The sequence below is a fragment of the Malaya genurostris genome, chromosome 3 (assembly GCF_030247185.1).
Source record: "Malaya genurostris strain Urasoe2022 chromosome 3, Malgen_1.1, whole genome shotgun sequence".
NCBI classification, from domain to species: Eukaryota; Metazoa; Arthropoda; class Insecta; order Diptera; family Culicidae; genus Malaya; species Malaya genurostris.
The window spans coordinates 74,542,526-74,560,426 of NC_080572.1; the positions used below are offsets into that span (position 1 = coordinate 74,542,526).

A 17,901-nucleotide genomic window follows, 5' to 3' on the forward strand; every position below is an offset into this window, starting at 1 on the left:
CTCATGAAGTTCGTGAGGTAGACTTATGATTAATGTAGAAATGTAGACATGAATATAAGTTATTTATATATTTCATAACCCCAACTTATGAAATTCATTGCTACTTTCTTATGGTTTTCATTACGATTGCTACTGATTTCCATGGCGTTTGTTGTGTTTGAATAAATAAATAAATAAATATATATATATTCTGAACGAACGGGATATTCATGTCTTCATCTTCACAGGCGATCAATTGTAATTTCGAATTATGAAAAAGTGTTTTCCACGCTTCAGATGGTGCGCTTTGCACAACGTTTTGAAGCAAAACAACGTCTTCGTTTTCCATTTTTATGGTTTGATTGTTCGTCTAAGGAATGACATTTTTACAAAGTAGACTGTTATAAAAATCATAAATTGTGTTTTAAGGAATTGGTAGGTGAGAGAAACTCGATTTATTTAATTTTGTAAGATTCGCCCATCTTTGAAAAACAGCTAATGTGTGCTTACTGAATGCATAAGTCTTCAATGAAATCAAAATTGTGCAGGTTTGTAAGTCACAACTTATGAAATTATTAGGGCAAATTCAGCAGTTAAAAGTTCTACGTGGAAGATCTATAACATAACAGAAACTGAAACAAACGTGTCCCCAGCAAGCCGTTCTAGTTTTATTTATTCGACCAGTTCTTTTGTCAAATTTAAAACAGGTCTACGATGCCGTTCTATTTTTTGTATATTTAAAACATGAGTAAAACACTGCTGGGGCTGCCAGCTTTTCTTGTTATAAAATTCAGATTTAAATTTTGTAACTGACATAAATTATGAATCTAGAACTAAAACACTACTGAATATGCCCTTAGGTTTTTTATGAATTTTATTTCTTCGGTGTAATGTTCAGCAAGATTTATGTACGATTCAGACGATCCGTTTCCTTCCGTCACAGTCAACATTAATTACATGCATTCTTATGGAGACGTTCACACGTAACGTCACCGTCATGGAACGTTCTGGTAAAGAAAGTATTATGTACGATTCAGACGGTCCGCCTTCTTCCGTCACCGTCACCGGAACGTTAGCTCCCATCAAAATTAGTTTAATACTTTCTTTACCGGAACGTTCACACGCTCCGTCCGTCAAGACGTTCCGTGACGGTGACGTTACGTGTGAATGGCTCCATAAGAATGCATGTAATAAATGTTGACGGTGACGGTGACAGATGTTGACTATGACGGAAGGAGACGGATCGTGTGAATCGTACATTAAACTAATTTTGATGGAAACTAACGTTCCGGTGACGGTGACGGAAGAAGGCGGACCGTCAGAATCGTACATTAGGCGGCCATTACACGAGAATTATTAATGTCATTAATGATAACAAAAGTAATGACATTCCAAATTTGTATAGCACCCCTTACACAATTATTGAAAGTGTCATTATTAAAAAGTAATGTCATTTTTAATAAACGTGCAAGTAATGATGAATTCTGTATAAAATGTTCATTACGACTTAAGTAACAAAAGTAAACAAACCGAGATTTTTATTGCATTTTGTTAGGAATGTCCTAATACACGCACTATCCGAGCACCGTTTCTCAATTCACTATAGATTCACTAAAAAATCTGTCAACACATTTGATGTATGTCGAAATCAATGAAAAATAATCATTAATGCTACTTACGTCAATTGGCAATGTTTTGACCAATGTACCAAAGCATAAACAAAAGTGTATGCGCGGACATATGACAAAATAGTTTTCCACGAAAAAGCCGATCTAGTGTGATATTATGAACGTGCGACTTACTGTAGAGTTGGAGATATTTAATGAGATCGAGTTGCTACTAAGCTTGTTGAAAAATACGCTGATTAATTTGGAAAGAAACTGATTTGTTTCCAATCGTAGAAACCGTTATGAATATTCGTCAAACAAAAGCGAAAATTATCAAAACACACTAAAAACGATTCGACTGTCATTTTTTCCACTTGATATGCAAAACTAGCTCTTACTAATGTTTTCGATCAAAACTGGCTTTCACACAAGTGCGAGTAACAAAACGATGAATGAACACTGTGACTTTCGCAAAACGACGTAACTAACAGAAGCAAAACGACTTATGTGTCAAGTCAACCAGGAAAAAACGACCTATCATACTGTCCAATGTACATGATCAAATTACAAAACGACGTAAGTGTCGTTTTTGCCTAAAAGTTATCTTTGTAGTTGAAAATTGTGAATTAGTCACTATGATACGTTGCACGCATACAAATTGGACGATTTAGTAAAGAGATGAAGTTGTTTCAATTACTCATTTTTAAATAGGATTTAAAATTGTGCGATTATTTTTCAACATCGCTTTTCTCGGTTCAGCTGGAATGTTACATACGTCGTTTTGAACATTTTATGCAGCTGTATAAAATGTTCATTACGACTTAAGTAACAAAAGTAAACAAACCGAGATTTTTATTGCATTTTGTTAGGAATGTCCTAATACACGCACTATCCGAGCACCGTTTCTCAATTCACTATAGATTCACTAAAAAATCTGTCAACACATTTGACGTATGTCGAAATCAATGAAAAATAATCATTAATGCTACTTACGCCAATTGGCAATGTTTTGACCAATGTACCAAAGCATAAACAAAAGTGTATGCGCGGACATATGACAAAATAGTTTTCCACGAAAAAGCCGATCTAGTGTGATATTATGAACGTGCGACTTACTGTAGAGTTGGAGATATTTAATGGGATCGAGTTGCTACTAAGCTTGTTGAAAAATACGCTGAATAATTTGGAAAGAAACTGATTTGTTTCCAATCGTAGAAACCGTTATGAATCTTCGTCAAACAAAAGCGAAAATTATCAAAACACACTAAAAACGAGTCGACTGTCATTTTTTCCACTTGATATGCAAAACTAGCTCTTACTAATGTTTTCGATCAAAACTGGCTTTCACACAAGTGCGAGTAACAAAACGACGAATGAACACTGTGACTTTCGCAAAACGACGTAACTAACAGAAGCAAAACGACTTATGTGTCAAGTCAACCAGGAAAAAAACGACCTATCATACTGTCCAATGTACATGATCAAATTACAAAACGACGTAAGTGTCGTTTTTGCCTAAAAGTTATCTTTGTAGTTGAAAATTGTGAATTAGTCACTATGATACGTTGCACGCATACAAATTGGACGATTTAGTAAAGAGATGAAGTTGTTTCAATTACTCATTTTTAAATAGGATTTAAAATTGTGCGATTATTTTTCAACATCGCTTTTCTCGGTTCAGCTGGAATGTTACGTACGTCGTTTTGAACATTTTATGCAGCTGTATAAAATGTTCATTACGACTTAAGTAACAAAAGTAAACAAACCGAGATTTTTATTGCATTTTGTTAGGAATGTCCTAATACACGCACTATCCGAGCACCGTTTCTCAATTCAGTATAGATTCACTAAAAAATCTGTCAACACATTTGACGTATGTCGAAATCAATGAAAAATAATCATTAATGCTACTTACGCCAATTGGCAATGTTTTGACCAATGTACCAAAGCATAAACAAAAGTGTATGCGCGGACATATGACAAAATAGTTTTCCACGAAAAAGCCGATCTAGTGTGATATTATGAACGTGCGACTTACTGTAGAGTTGGAGATATTTAATGGGATCGAGTTGCTACTAAGCTTGTTGAAAAATACGCTGATTAATTTGGAAAGAAACTGATTTGTTTCCAATCGTAGAAACCGTTATGAATCTTCGTCAAACAAAAGCGAAAATTATCAAAACACACTAAAAACGAGTCGACTGTCATTTTTTCCACTTGATATGCAAAACTAGCTCTTACTAATGTTTTCGATTAAAACTGGCTTTCACACAAGTGCGAGTAACAAAACGACGAATGAACACTGTGACTTTCGCAAAACGACGTAACTAACAGAAGCAAAACGACTTATGTGTCAAGTCAACCAGGAAAAAACGACCTATCATACTGTCCAATGTACATGATCAAATTACAAAACGACGTAAGTGTCGTTTATGCCTAAAAGTTATCTTTGTAGTTGAAAATTGTGAATTAGTCACTATGATACGTTGCACGCATACAAATTGGACGATTTAGTAAAGAGATGAAGTTGTTTCAATTACTCATTTTTAAATAGGATTTAAAATTGTGCGATTATTTTTCAACATCGCTTTTCTCGGTTCAGCTGGAATGTTACATACGTCGTTTTGAACATTTTATGCAGAATTCTCGGTTGATTTTTGAATAGGGCGTATAAGCAAGTGACAGTTTCTCTTTAATCACTCTCTTTTTCGATTATTGTGATGTGATTAAAAAGATTTTCTTTGATATCACTATTCTGTTTGAAAGTCGAAAGTTTCGGGTATCATTTCATGCAAAGAGTTGAGTAATAAACGTGGGAACTGCTTGATAATTAATAGAAGAGAAAGTAAATAAAGAGAAACTGTCACTTGCTTATACGCCCTATTGAAAAATCAACCGAGAATTCTCCATACAAATTTGGATTTTCATTATTTTAGTAATCATTAAAAATGACAATAATAGTTCTCGGCCCTTGCACGAGTGAGGGCCGCTTCAGATTCGAGAACCACTTAATCAAGCGCGAAAGTGTACGTTAATGGTGAAATCATCTGGATGTTAGTGATTTTTTTTCTTATGTATTGATAAATTATAGTGTTTAGTTTTAAAGTTTTCCGTATTTTTAGTGAAATGGAATCATCAAATCCTCAAAAATGTCCGATTTGTGGCAAGCACTTTACAAGGAAGCGTCAACTCCACGAACATATGTTGTCACATGAAAACAAGGAACCATTTAGTTGCAACATTTGTTGAAAATTCATCCAATGTCTGTCGTCAGCAAAATAGGTTATCCAGCGTAAAAAACTGCCGGCAACCTGCCGCACTAAGGATTTGTTCACAATATTGAAGATTAGTCTATATTTTTCTTAGCTTTAAGTTAGTTCCAAAAACAATACATTTCTACACGAAATTTTCAAAACGACGAAAGTAACATTTCGGTAGAACAGAGAAAAACTATGTTGAAAACAATTTAAATTTATATTCAAAATTGAGTAATTATAAGACCCTGTTCTTGAATGGTGTTTTTTCACTATCACAGAACGTCTCATGTGGGTTATTCACACACAACGTCGCCACCACGGAACGTTCATGTACTATTCAGACGATCCGTCTCCTTCCATCACAGTCGACCTCCGTCACCGTCAACAACCGAAGGTCAACTTGCTGAAGTGGACAGTTCTCTACGACAGAGTTCAAATCGGTTCGATACTTTTTCTTGATTTGTGAGAGCTTCACCACCCCCTGGGTTCCATGAACACTAAATATGTTATATAGACGTGAAAATAACTTCACTTTTCTTTCAAATTTTTATGAGCCCCCCAGCTTTCTCCTCCCTCTCAATCTCCACCCCCCCTGAACCACCACCCTTTTGAACCATCCCTTGAAACCCGTCCACTGCAGAAAGTTCACTTGCTGATGAGCACAGCAATCATCTCCACAGGATTCCAGAGCCGCACAGAGGTGCAAGTCGGTTTGATACTAATTCTGTGTGAACGGGTTCTGTATATATAGTAGCGCCTATGTCATGCGAAATTGTCCTACTCAATAACATAACCAATTGTACGGAGAAATCAGTGTATTGTGAACAAAAATACAACGACGTAATCGAATGTAACACGAATAACTGATCTACACTAGTTAATCCGAGACATCCATCTCATCGTTTGAGAGTACTTGTTGTGTACCATCTTCCTCCTCACTCAGTTCGTCGTCGTGATTATTCGTTCCGTTGCGCAGACGAACGAAACTTCCGGCCATTTCGTCCTCCTCCTCACCTTCATCATCCATTACACCATCAAATTCATCGTCAGATGATCCTTCGCTAGAAACAAGCTCTTTACCAATAACTGAATCCACATCAGAGTCTTCTTCCTCTTGATATACGAGACAGTTGGAATCAGTCCGATCTTCTGGATTTGCTGCCAAACGTTCGGTCCGATCGATTTGTCCTACAAGCAGGTCTAGGCGGCCACTTAATCTGGAAGTTTCGAAGATAGATGATATATTAATAATATATTTAAGTAAACCACACTCGAGAAACTTACTTGGACAATGAACTCGCATGCTGCGCTCGATACTCAATGATTCCTAAGCAGGTACCGAAATTAGAAAGAAGGTTTTCTGATCCGAGTGCCATTAGCTGACTAGCGTGACTGTTGATAAGGGCTTTCAACCAGCACGTGGCCGTGGCGACACTGTGAAAAAGATGCGCAATGGAAATGGAAAATGGAATTCACAATTCTAGCCATTACTGCAATTTCTTGAAAGATTCCACTATAAATCAAAAGTTTGTGGTTGAAAACTTACTGCAAATAGTAAGGCGTCAAATATAAAATCAATTCTGTAAATCGTGAAGGAAAAATTGAACAAAGAGAAACTGTCATTTGCAGTTAGGTCCTCGTTTCAAGCAACAAAAATCACACGGTTGATTACAAGGGTTTACAGTCAACTTACTGGACAGTTTTCTTCTGCATCAAGCTGGAAATTTCACTCAAAAGCGTACTAACATATTGTGCCGGTATTCTTTCCACGGTTCGCTCTATCACTTCCGGTTCTGTTTTACTAAAGACTGTTCGCAACAGAGCAGCATCCTTACTGTGAAGACCCTGTATTAATAAGTGAGCCATATTTTTAGGACTGAAAGTACTTTTAGAACTAACGTCCGCAGTAAGAGCCAAGTTTTCTAGTCGTGCTTCCATTGGGATCTCAACCTGAAATAGAAACATTGCATAATCACAATAACCGATTTCACAATAGCTCTGACAGATATTACAGTTTTCAAAGACTTTTTGCCAGCATTTGCAGGATTCAAGAACTCGGCTACGGCAGAAACAACGGCGGGTGTTTTGCTTTTCATTTTATCATCTTGCCCCTTCCGTTGGAAGACAGACATTTGTTCCCGGATTATTACATTTTGTTTGATTCCTTTATCGATGGCGATTTGTTCAAACTTAAGACTGAGCTCGGTTCCGTATGCAATTAGCAATCGTTCCTGGTTCGAAGAGAACTGAATACTCGCAGTGAATATTGATAGCCGTTCAACGGTTTTTGAACCACTTTCTGTTGTGTTTACAGCTACTTCATATGTGTGGCTTGCCTTGATGGGCTTTGTGGATTTAATTCTGAAAAGAATATTTATGAAACTCACGAATTCAAGAATGAAACAAATACTTACTTCTCCACATCTTTGACATAGTAATACGCTACACCCGATTTGGAGACTGCCACCAAATGTATCTTGGAATCAACCAGTTGTGTAGAAATGTACTCCGGACTATCATCCATAGAAAACAGCCCTATCGGAGAATTCTGGTCCTCTTCCAAGCACCATAATGATATATTGCGATCGTTAACCGATCCAGTTAGAACATAGTTTTGCTTGTTATGCCCAATGAGCTTTTCGATCAACACCACACTGGACGTGTGACCCACCAAGGTTTTAACGATTTTCTCGCTTGACGTGTCCCACAACTTTATCTGTTTAGAACCCGTTAACAGGTTTGTACCCTCATCGAATACCGCCAAACAACTGAGTTTCTCTATACCGACATTGTAAACCTGTTTCTGCTCACATTTACTCAAGCTCCATTCCAGTACTTTTCCATCTACACCAGCTGTATAGATAGTATCGTTTTTCTGGTTCGCGTAAATGGCCGTTATCGAACCGGAGTGTCCAGCACCTTGGAACGTTTGTTCAATCTTGGCTACGGCTAAACTGTACAGAGCCACTCCACCTTTGCTGGTCCCAAACGCGACCATTGTTTGCGGTTCACTAAACTGACTAGTGCTGGATCGTTTTTTCTTTTTAACACTTTGTCCGCCGCCACCAGCAACTTTAATCCAAGCAAAACACGTACATGGAGAATTTAGGTGTAGGTTTGGAGTGTATACTTGACTCACGTTGCCTGTTTCAACCTCGTGTACTACGAACTTGCCTTGACTGTTGATGAAGGCAAAATATTTACCGTCACAGGAAAATTCCCGCGGAGTTGGGACGGACATTACGCTCAAGACTGTTTACTGCACTGTTCCAGCAATGAGGAAAACCCGGTAACTAATAAAGAAATGATCGAGAGACCGACTCAAAACTACGGACAGAAAAAGCGTGTTTCGAGACACGAGCTATAACACCTATAGAATTGTCAAACGATGTTTATAACATTACTGAACGTCTTCTTGTATAAAAATACACAATGACATATAGGAACGCGTTCTTGAAAAATACATTAACCGAGAGTGGCCCTCACACGTTGCCAGGTATACAGATTTTTGACTGTGGTACATAAATAGAAAAATAGAGTTTGAAATAACCTGTCTAAAAAAATTTATCTCCAAAAGAGAACATTTTCAGTCTGTGAAACAGCAGACCCTGTCAGCTTGGAGCGAAATCAATCTTCAGTTCAACAACTCCGTCGCACGGCATCACATTCAACATATCTTGTCAATTGTATGGGTGCGCAGCCCTGCTATTTTGACGCGCACGAATTTGACATTTCTCTCCCCTACTTATATGTATGAGATTCGATGCGTACTCACCTGAGGGCGACATGCTCGCAAAAAAGGATGTTGCCAATGATTTGTTCGGGAAATGTGAGAGCTGGATATCTTGTTAATATGATGTCTTTGGAAACAGTTAGCCAAGGAAAAGGAGTCAGTGATTTGGAAACAGCCGAGCAAGCAAGATGTCTCGTTTGGTAGAAGAGTTGCGTGAAGGGTGCGACATTGACCTCTATACCGCAATACAGATATGTACTCCCAAAATACCGATAATTCACGGATCATACAGATAAATACCAATTTTAGTTTTTTGCTGGAATAGACATTAGAAAAGGTTGTCGTGGAATCTTGTTTTTTTTTTGTTACCTAAATATTTATGTAGAAGAGATTTTGATACCGATGTGATACAGATAGATTTTTGGAAAAATGATCTGGCAACGCTGGTCTGCAAATTTGTTTATTCATTTCTGCTGTTTTTCAAAGAACGGCGAATCTAACATTGACAGCCAATCATTATCGTATACTCTCAGATCAATGTATGATTAGTCGATGAATCGTTAGTTTATCTTCAAAAGGCATGTAAATGTGACCACTTTCCTTTTATATCCACTGAATAAATCAACATAAAAAGAGTTTCGTCGACGACACGAGCTGCCACTCGACTATCAAAACTGTATCGCAAATTTAACTACCCCTGAGTAACTGGTAATGTCAAAACGGATTTGCTTGAAAAAATGTTGGAACTGGCAACACAAGTTGGTAAGTTATTGATTTTGAAAAACAGTTACCAGTAGCCTTGGTAACTACATATGGAATGTAAACAAAAACAAGATATTCTCACTTGAAACGAAACCACTGAGTGTAGTTGGCCCGCTGGCAAGTATTAAATTTATTCTTTCAAAGAGTTTTGAGTCATTTTTGCTCATTTTTTTAATTTGTATCTTTTTATTGCCAGGCAGTTACCTCTAGCTTCGGCTATCAGCTCGATGTTTCTTTCCATAATCTTCTCAAAGTTACGTGTCACAATATCAACATCGTCAGCGAAGCCAAAGAGCTGTACGTACTTTCAGAAGATCGTGTTGATCCGCGCTCTTCGAAGCAATATTGAACAAGAGACAAAAGAATCCAAAACCTTGCCGTAGCCCTCTCTGAGACTTGAAACGACTCGAGAGCGTCCCAGATACTTGGACGTAGCACATTACTTATCGTTGCTTCGATCAACTACGTCAAATTATACGGAAATCCGCATTCGTGCATAACCTGCCATAGCGATTGTACGCCGCTTTGAAGTCAATGGTGCGTTGTATTCTCGACACTTCTGGAGTACTTGTCTCATAACGAATATGTAATTCGTAGTGACGTATCGTACCGGAAACGCAAATTATTCACTACCAAAAATTTGATTTCGGTTGTTTAAGGCAATAAAAAATTTCTCGTGTGTTATCTTCAGAGGGAATATATTCATCTAACTAAGCATTTATCACTTTCATAACGTTCCCAGAATTACATCACTAGTTCAACGTTACTAGTTTGTAATTGCCCTTGCTGGATTGAACTTTGAAGTGCCGATTGGGCTAGATCTATGTAACCGGTAACCAGATTTCAGAGGTGATTTCAAAGCATTTATGAAGTCTTGTTCCAATCAACTAGATTGCGTTCCATTCGAACGTCGAATGCACTTCCGAATAATGAAAAATACATCATCCAACATGCTGGAGCATTGCTGCCCCGTTTCAATGCTGTCCAAAATTATCGCTTTCAGGATGATTTCTTCCATGAAATAACACTCAAAAAGTAAATATATCCCAGGATTTTCCTGCATTTGCGTATTCAATCGGGACTTTTCAATCAACTTACAAAATTTGGTTCCAGAGAACTTTTTTTCGAAATCAAACTAAAAAACACAAAGCGATTAGAAATCTATTTATACGAAGATAAACCACTCACCAAGAATCGGCGTTTGACCAATTTTATAAATTTTATATATTATAATTCAGCCCTCGAATGAATTATTGTTATTCCACCAATGAGGGCATCAATGTCTTTCGCATTCAGTTTATCAACCGATCCTCCACCAGATGTTTTCCTTGATCGTGCATTCCAAGTAAAGAAACAATTTTGAAGAATCGTTCTACCGATGCCAAATTAACTTTTTTGATTGCATCATCAAACTTTTGACAAACGACGTCGCGGATCTGTGTCGTATGTTGTTCTAGTGTAGAAACAACTTTTCGAACGGAAGCTATCGATCCAGACACGTCATCAGCAATTTTTTAATAATGAAATGTGGAATTATTCCATAACTATTTAAAACTGTTTGTTTATTTATTCTGGTGCTCCTTGGTAACTAGTTCATAGCAACCTAAACAGTGTTGCTCGAATAGTTAGTTTTTGTCATTTTCAAGGGGTCGCTATATTTATGGTAACTGGTGGTAAATCGCTCACGAACACTTTTTATTCCGATTTTTCTTAGGAGTGTCTGGTCGTGTCGTCGGTTTCGTCCTTTTTCGATTTGTTTACATTTATGCTTCCTGTATGAATTATAAAGATAAAGATTGCGATAGATAATTTTATCGTCTCCTTTACTATTTCCAGTAGTAAAAAGTTCGGAAACCATCTAAAATACAAAAATAAAAAAATTTCGCCCTTCCTTACTAGCAATTGAAGTATCGCCCTGTTTGTTGGCATGGAACACGGAGGGCGAAACTTGCGTAAACAAATGAAATGACAGTTTCGCCCTTTATAGTTCTTTGTATTACTAAGATTGAGATTTTTGTAGAATACGAATTTTTAGACAAAATTTTAGGATTTTGAAGCATTTATTGGTAGGAGAGAGAAACTAGATTTGTTTACTTTTGTAAGATTCGTCCAGGTGAGTAAATTTTTAATCGCATGTATTGAACGAATCATCGCACAAAACGTATCGTGCCAACCGACACATCAGTGATTGAGGGCAGTTGGATTACACGTTTTGTTTGCTAGTAAAACCCACCAATTATTATACATCACGAGTATTTTTAATTGATTAATATGAAGATACATTTCTGCATGTAGTTTAAGGCGGCCAGTTTAGTTATTCAACTTAAAATAAAACTGCTCTTATAATCGATATTCTCGCATATAGCGAAATTGTTCATTCATTGTAAATGATTCCAACTATGCATCATTTAAAAAAAAACAACTAAATAATATTCAAACAAGATCGTTTTTAGATGGAATTACTAATGGCTTGTAATATGTTCAATAAAAATATCTAGATTGTGAAGTGCGTATCATATCAGTATATAAGTGAATAATATTCTACCGTTTCTCTTGAATTTTTGAACAAATTATAGATACTTTGTGTTCACGCTTGGCGAGTTGATATCAATAATTTGTAGTTTTAGAATTCCTGAAATTAAAGATGGCGGCTTTCGATGCATATATTCTTCCAAATCGCTATATAATTTGTATGTTCGAGACGGATTTGACAAGTAAGTAATTAAATGTCATAATGTCATTAATCCCTAACTTAAATTCAGAAATCCTAGATGGTCTCAAACAATTTGAATAAATTTATGAATGAATTTTAACATTTGAATATTTTTTATGACATCGTCCCCTACCCAACCCTGTAATTTACTGACACCACATTCATCGAATGCATCATAACTGGTGATGAGGTGTGGATCTATGAATATGACGTCGAAACCGCACAACAATCGACTGAATGGCGCTTCGAAGGCGAGCCGTTGTTCTAAATTTTCATCCATTATAAAAATCAACTTCTTTGTATACACCCCAAACAAAAACTAATCGTACGATATGCGTCAAAATTTGACAGAATGTATATAAAAGTGTTGTCAATGTTGAGAGAATAGAAGTTTACCGATTGGACAAGCGCGGGAATTTTAAAATGAAAAATTCCGGTTCTTTTTTGATCATAAGGTATATGACATTATCCACCCGCCTTTTTCTAAGTCTCATTTATGATTTTATTTTATAATGACAAACACGTATCCGAGAAGGAACAATTCCTGTAGAAATTTTCGATTGGAATATGACGATGGTGACTGAAGGAAGGAACACTTTTTATCACCGACGATAATTAAGGAATTTCGGTTGATCCTCGACGATTTGGTTTTTTATGGCTGTTGTTGAGGAACATCAAATCCTGCTGCAGAGTGGCATTGTGTTAAGCTGTCATCATTCGCAATATTGCTGCAGCTAAATTTGCAACTACAGCAAGTCTCTCTGGAATATGTCGATCAACAGCAATATTGATATTCAAGCCGTATCTGTTCCTGCTTCCAAGGAGCACTGTTAGGTTTCACTCAACTACTTGTATGTACAAGATTCGATGTGGACTCGCCTGGGGCCATACTCGCAAAAAATGATGATGTGAGAGCTGGATATCTTGTTAATATGATGTCTACGGTTCTACTCAATTTTGGGTTAAACACCAATTTGTGCTACTGAGTAGCGGTGCTGCCAATGATTTATAAACCAGTATTTGTCGGCAAAATCTAGCTGTACAACATCTATGATGAAAAATCTATTGTTGGTTGGCCGGTTTGATTAAATGCAACGGAGTTATACATATTTTTACAATGATATTACAAAACTGAAAAGGGCGATTATTGGACTCTTATAGGATTATTACTCTTATAGATATTATTAAAATTTCGTTACTCCAAAATATAACATTGAATGTCGCCAATCGAATCCTGTTGCAAACGAAAACGACTGAAAGCTGGATCTATGCTTCTCGAGCATAGCAGATGTTGCATCTATAATTAGTGCCTCACCGTTCCCTTTTGTCAAATCTGTTCGACATCACCCGCCACTTCATATTGTGCTCAACTCTAATCTTCCACCAGACGGCTACAATACGACCGACATCATCAGCTAAAATTTTAATAAAGCTGACTACACTAAAATGACCGACTTTCTAATGCATATTGACTGGGACGAAATTCTCGACAATGATGATGTCAACGCTGCTGTACAAACGTTCTCTAACGTCATGAGCTACGCGATTGACTTATTTGTACCAAAACGATCCAAACGACTGTCCCTGCATCCACCATGGCAGACCACCTTAGTGAGACAACTGAAAACGACTAAAAGAGCCGCCCTAAAACGGTATTGAAAACATGGAGGGTATGCACTGCGTAATCAATATGTGCATATCAATCAATTATACAGGAAAACTGTCAAGAGTTGCCATGTTAACTACTTGGAAAATGTACAACGGAAATTGAAATCCAATCCGAAGGCTTTCTGGAAACACATGAACGAGCAAAGGAAGGAGTCTGAGTTACCTTCTATAATGAAGTTTGAAGTGTTTACTGGTTCGTGTAAGCGGGAAATCTTTACAAACGAAACCTTAAGCCCGCGACAAATTACACTCGCTGCGCTTAACGTTCCAGAATCTTTAAATCTCATTCATATTGACGAGGATTCGATTCGGACGGCAATCGCTTGCATGAAGTTTTATACCTCCTCTGGCCCTGACAGCTTACCGACAGTTATATTGAAAAATTGCTCGACTTGTGTAATTGCTCCCCTTTGTCGACTATTTCGGATGTCACTCTCTAAAGAAGTTTTTCCCAACTTATGGAAATCTTCTTTTATGTTCCCAGTGCCTAAGAAAGGTGACAAAAAAGACGTGAACAATTACCGTGGCATCACATCGCTTAGTGCAGCTCCTAAACTATTTGAAAAGGTTATTCTGACACCGATTTTCAACCACTGCAAGCAATATATTGTCGACACTCAACATGGCTTTATACCTAAGCGCTCCGCAACCACCAACCTATAGTCATTCATGTGCTACGCGACTGATGGTATGTCAAAAGGTTTACAAACCGACGCTATTTACACCGATCTCTCTTCTGCCTTTGATATAATAAACCACAATATAACAATCGCTAATTTGGAAAGACTTGGATTCGGCTCTAACATCATTTGATGGCTGCAGTCATATCTTATAGTCGTTTAGCAGTGAAAATCGGCGACCACGTTTCCAATGAGTTTATCGCTTCGTCCGGAATTCCGCAGGGTAGCCATCTCGAGCCTTTAATAGTTTTACTGTACTTCAACGACGTCAACTTTACTGTAGAGGGCCCTCGTCTATCGTTTGCCGATGACGTTAAGATCTACTGTTACATTCGAAGCCCAGTAGATGCAGGTTTTCTCCAACGACAGTTGTTGAGCTTCGCCGAGTGGTGTAAAGTAAACCGTATGAAATCGAATCCCAACAAATACTCGACCATCACGTTCTCGAAGAAGAAAGAGCCATTTCATTTTGATTACTTTTTGGAAGGATCCCCAATAGTCAGAACGACGTGTGTTGAAGACCTTGTTGTCTTTCTCGATGAGCAAGTGACATTCAAGCAACACATCAGCTATATCGTTTCTAAAGCTTCTCGCAACCTTGGATTTGTAATGTGGATGGCTAAACATTTTACAGACGTGTACTGTTTAAAATCTCTGTTTTGCTCACTTGTTCGTTCATCCCTGGAGTAACTCTTGTTTGAGATTAGACAAAGTTTTAAGTGATTTTTCCGAGATTTCCCCCTTCACTCTATTTGTAGATGTGGAACATGAAGGGCGAAACTTACTCAAACACTTGGATTGATAGATTAACGTTTTTTGCTGTACTTAGATTGAGAATCGAAATTCTGAAACTGAATTGTTTGTTTTTGAAACATTTATTTAAAAAAAAACGAAAAGTTCGATTTGTTTACAATTGTAAAATTTGCCCATCTTTGAAAAAAAGTTGATATTTAATGAATTTAAAAAATATTTTTTTCCGTGTTTAAATTGCAACTTTTCAGTTGCCGTGTGTAGATGTAGAAAAGTCATAACATCAGCGAACGCACCCTGTACTGATCTAGATATTAAAAAGAGATAACTTTATAGCTGATTCCAAAGGAGGAAGTGAGAAGCTGACTATTGTGGCATTTCTTGTGTGATGTTGGTTTAATAATTTTTTTCTCGTATCTTCGTTCTCGAACGAGTCTCTCTCGAAGTCGCCATTTTTGTCCTGACTCTTCTCCGGTGTTATACGTCAAGCCTTTCTATCTGCGATTGCCTGCATTTTTCAAGTGTGAATTATTGTTGCAAAAAGTTGAAATCAGGCAGTGAAAAGTGCTTTAAACAATAGTTAAACTTACCAGGAAACGTTCTGTGGTAATAGAAGCCAGAATAAGACCCATTGCCGGGTGATTTTGGCAGTTGAAAAGTTGAATTTTTCAACCCATAAGACCTCCGAGTGGGTGACGAAGAGGAAAAAATCCTGTGTTTATTAGGCACAATAATGGCTGCTTACGGCAGCAGCGATTGAGTAGCAAAGCAAGCCTAATATTCTGTTCTGTTTGAAAGGTGTGAAGCCAGCACGGGCCAAGGTGGCCACCGTAATCATACCGTCAGCATGAGTGAGTCCGAGGAGGAATCTGTAACCCGCGGTGGTCGATCATTGCGACGTCGGGGAGGAACACGGGTTTCAGGTGCAACCGGCAGACGGTTGCAGGATGATAGCGACACGGCAGAAAGCAACGGTAGCGATAGTGGAAGCGAAATCGAACAACCTGCACGCAAGAAGAAGGGCAAAAAAATTCTAGAAGAAAAAGATGAGGCGGGTCCGAGCGGAATGCAGCAGCAGCAGGTATTAGCAAGGAAGAGGGTGCGAACGGGTGCTGGTCACGTTCGTGGGTTTGTTAACGAAGTGGGTGTGGGTAGTGAAAGAGTACTGTGATGTGGAGGGCAAGGGTTCATTGTAAGCTATCGTACATTCGGAGTGCAATTTTAGTTTGGCCCTTTAAATCTTTATTGATGTTTGGAAGTGGTGTGATGTGTGAATTTGTTGATTTGTGTGAGTTGATTTGTGTATCGAGTTCCACTTTTCTGAAGAAAATACTAGTTTTAGTATAGTTTTGGAATAAATTAAGGTGAACAAATATCGTTGTTTCTAAGCAAATATATTTCTTTTTAATAGTAACTAATATGTCACTAGACACATTGTAGTGAACTTTGTTTTTAAACACTAACAAAATTGACAACTTAGTGTATAAAAACAATGCAAAGGTTTTGGCATTATAGAGGCATTTTTTTGTTTTTGGAAAACTAAACAAGTGCCATTTTGTTACTGTTATTTTTTATATATTCAGGTGATTAGGTAATAGTTAGAACACCAACAATCAGAAAAAATAGCTGTAATTTGATGATGTAAAAATTTTAGTACGTACACACTTAAATTTTTTAGCTGAGTCTCGGCAAAAAAATGCCGAGATTCGCACAGCCGAGTAATCAGCAATCATCTCGGCAAAAATAAAATAACTGAGCGTCTCGGCACCCTCAAATTTGACAAACGTCAAATATTGCCGAAATCGCCAGCATAAGATTTACTGTTTGCTCAGTGAAACGTTCGCTGAATATTCGGCAATAAAATAAAACGAAAAAATGAAAAAAAATTACCGAATCATCAGTAATTAAAAATCCAGGCAATTAATTTTGTTTGTAATTTCTAAACATTATAAACACACCATTCAGGATCAAAAATTCATTTTATTAACACTTAAAGGAGGCTTACAAATTTGTTGCCAGTAGTGCTTAAAGCCTCTACCTTAAAACATGTAGCATAATAAAAAGCGGCGTTTCCGGATTCGGCCACCTTGAGTCGAGCTGGAAATATGAAAATTAAAATAAATATACAAAAATTTTCGATATTTAATGATGCATATACGGTATTGTTCAAAAAATAAACTTACTTGGATCTATTGAATTTGTCCATGCATTGGGTTATTTTTTCGCATATTCCCCAAAGTTTTGTCTCGAGGACTCTGAGCCCCGTGTTGGGTGTTTTTCCCTTATAATGTGATCTGATAAAGTCGCTTTTTATAAAGCGAAACATGTCACTATATTTATTCAATATTTTTACTTGCAAGTTTCTTCGAAGATTATCCATTTTTTCACTCGAGAATTTCATCAGAAAATAATCGCGCAATGCGAAGCGAAAATGTAACGCGGCAATAAATGACAGCTGTCGTGCTGAATCTCGGCAACAGCTAGCGCATATTCCGAAATCTCGGCAAACGTCTCTGCTGATGTCGGCATATCTGTTGTTTACTGATAAATTCAGCAAGCAATTATGCCAAATTTCGGCAAAGTGAAGCATTTTACCGAAATATATGTGAATGCATTTAACGAAGTTCAGAAACATGCGTATTGATTACTGAGCAATCAGCAAATTTAGGTGTTGCTGATCAGTTTCGGCATTTTATTATGCCGAGCTCAAGAAATGGTTTTAAGTGTGTATCCGTTATCCGGTCGCAAGAAC

General features: G+C 37.4%; 2 protein-coding genes and 1 long non-coding RNA gene across 3 annotated transcripts in view; 2 read left to right on the forward strand and 1 right to left on the reverse strand.

The window, feature by feature from the left end:
* Positions 1-4,256: 4,256 nt before the first annotated feature.
* On the forward strand, positions 4,257-5,706 carry LOC131437351 (uncharacterized). The gene is made up of 2 exons (XR_009230749.1): positions 4,257-4,639; positions 4,709-5,706. It is a non-coding gene; the product is annotated as an uncharacterized LOC131437351 (long non-coding RNA).
* LOC131437350 (WD repeat-containing protein 43) lies at positions 5,641-8,218 on the reverse strand. The gene is made up of 5 exons (XM_058606624.1): positions 7,258-8,218; positions 6,856-7,204; positions 6,537-6,793; positions 6,128-6,277; positions 5,641-6,060 (listed from the first exon to the last, which is right to left on the reverse strand). Exons 1-5 carry the CDS (start codon positions 8,082-8,084, stop codon positions 5,721-5,723), a joined length of 1,923 nt encoding a protein of 640 aa, XP_058462607.1. The 5' UTR covers positions 8,085-8,218; the 3' UTR covers positions 5,641-5,720.
* Positions 8,219-15,595: 7,377 nt separating this feature from the next.
* The window catches only part of LOC131439347 (PHD and RING finger domain-containing protein 1), a 32,531-nt gene continuing 30,225 nt past the window's right edge, over positions 15,596-17,901 (forward strand). Inside the window, exon 1 of the mRNA XM_058610255.1 lies at positions 15,596-16,230. Coding sequence (XP_058466238.1) covers positions 15,997-16,230 — 234 coding nt within the window. The 5' untranslated portion in view covers positions 15,596-15,996. The remainder of the gene's footprint in view (positions 16,231-17,901) is intronic.

Excerpts from the sequence above, each read along its gene's own strand:
- LOC131437350 (XM_058606624.1), bottom strand. The coding sequence starts at position 8,084 with ATGTCCGTCCCAACTCCGCGGGAATTTTCCTGTGACGGTAAATATTTT. Across the intron at positions 6,794-6,855 it reads GCAAAAAGTCTTTGAAAACT|GTTGAGATCCCAATGGAAGC; the intron begins GTAATATCTGTC and ends TTTCTATTTCAG. Across the intron at positions 6,278-6,536 it reads ATGCAGAAGAAAACTGTCCA|TGTCGCCACGGCCACGTGCT; the intron begins GTAAGTTGACTG and ends TCTTTTTCACAG.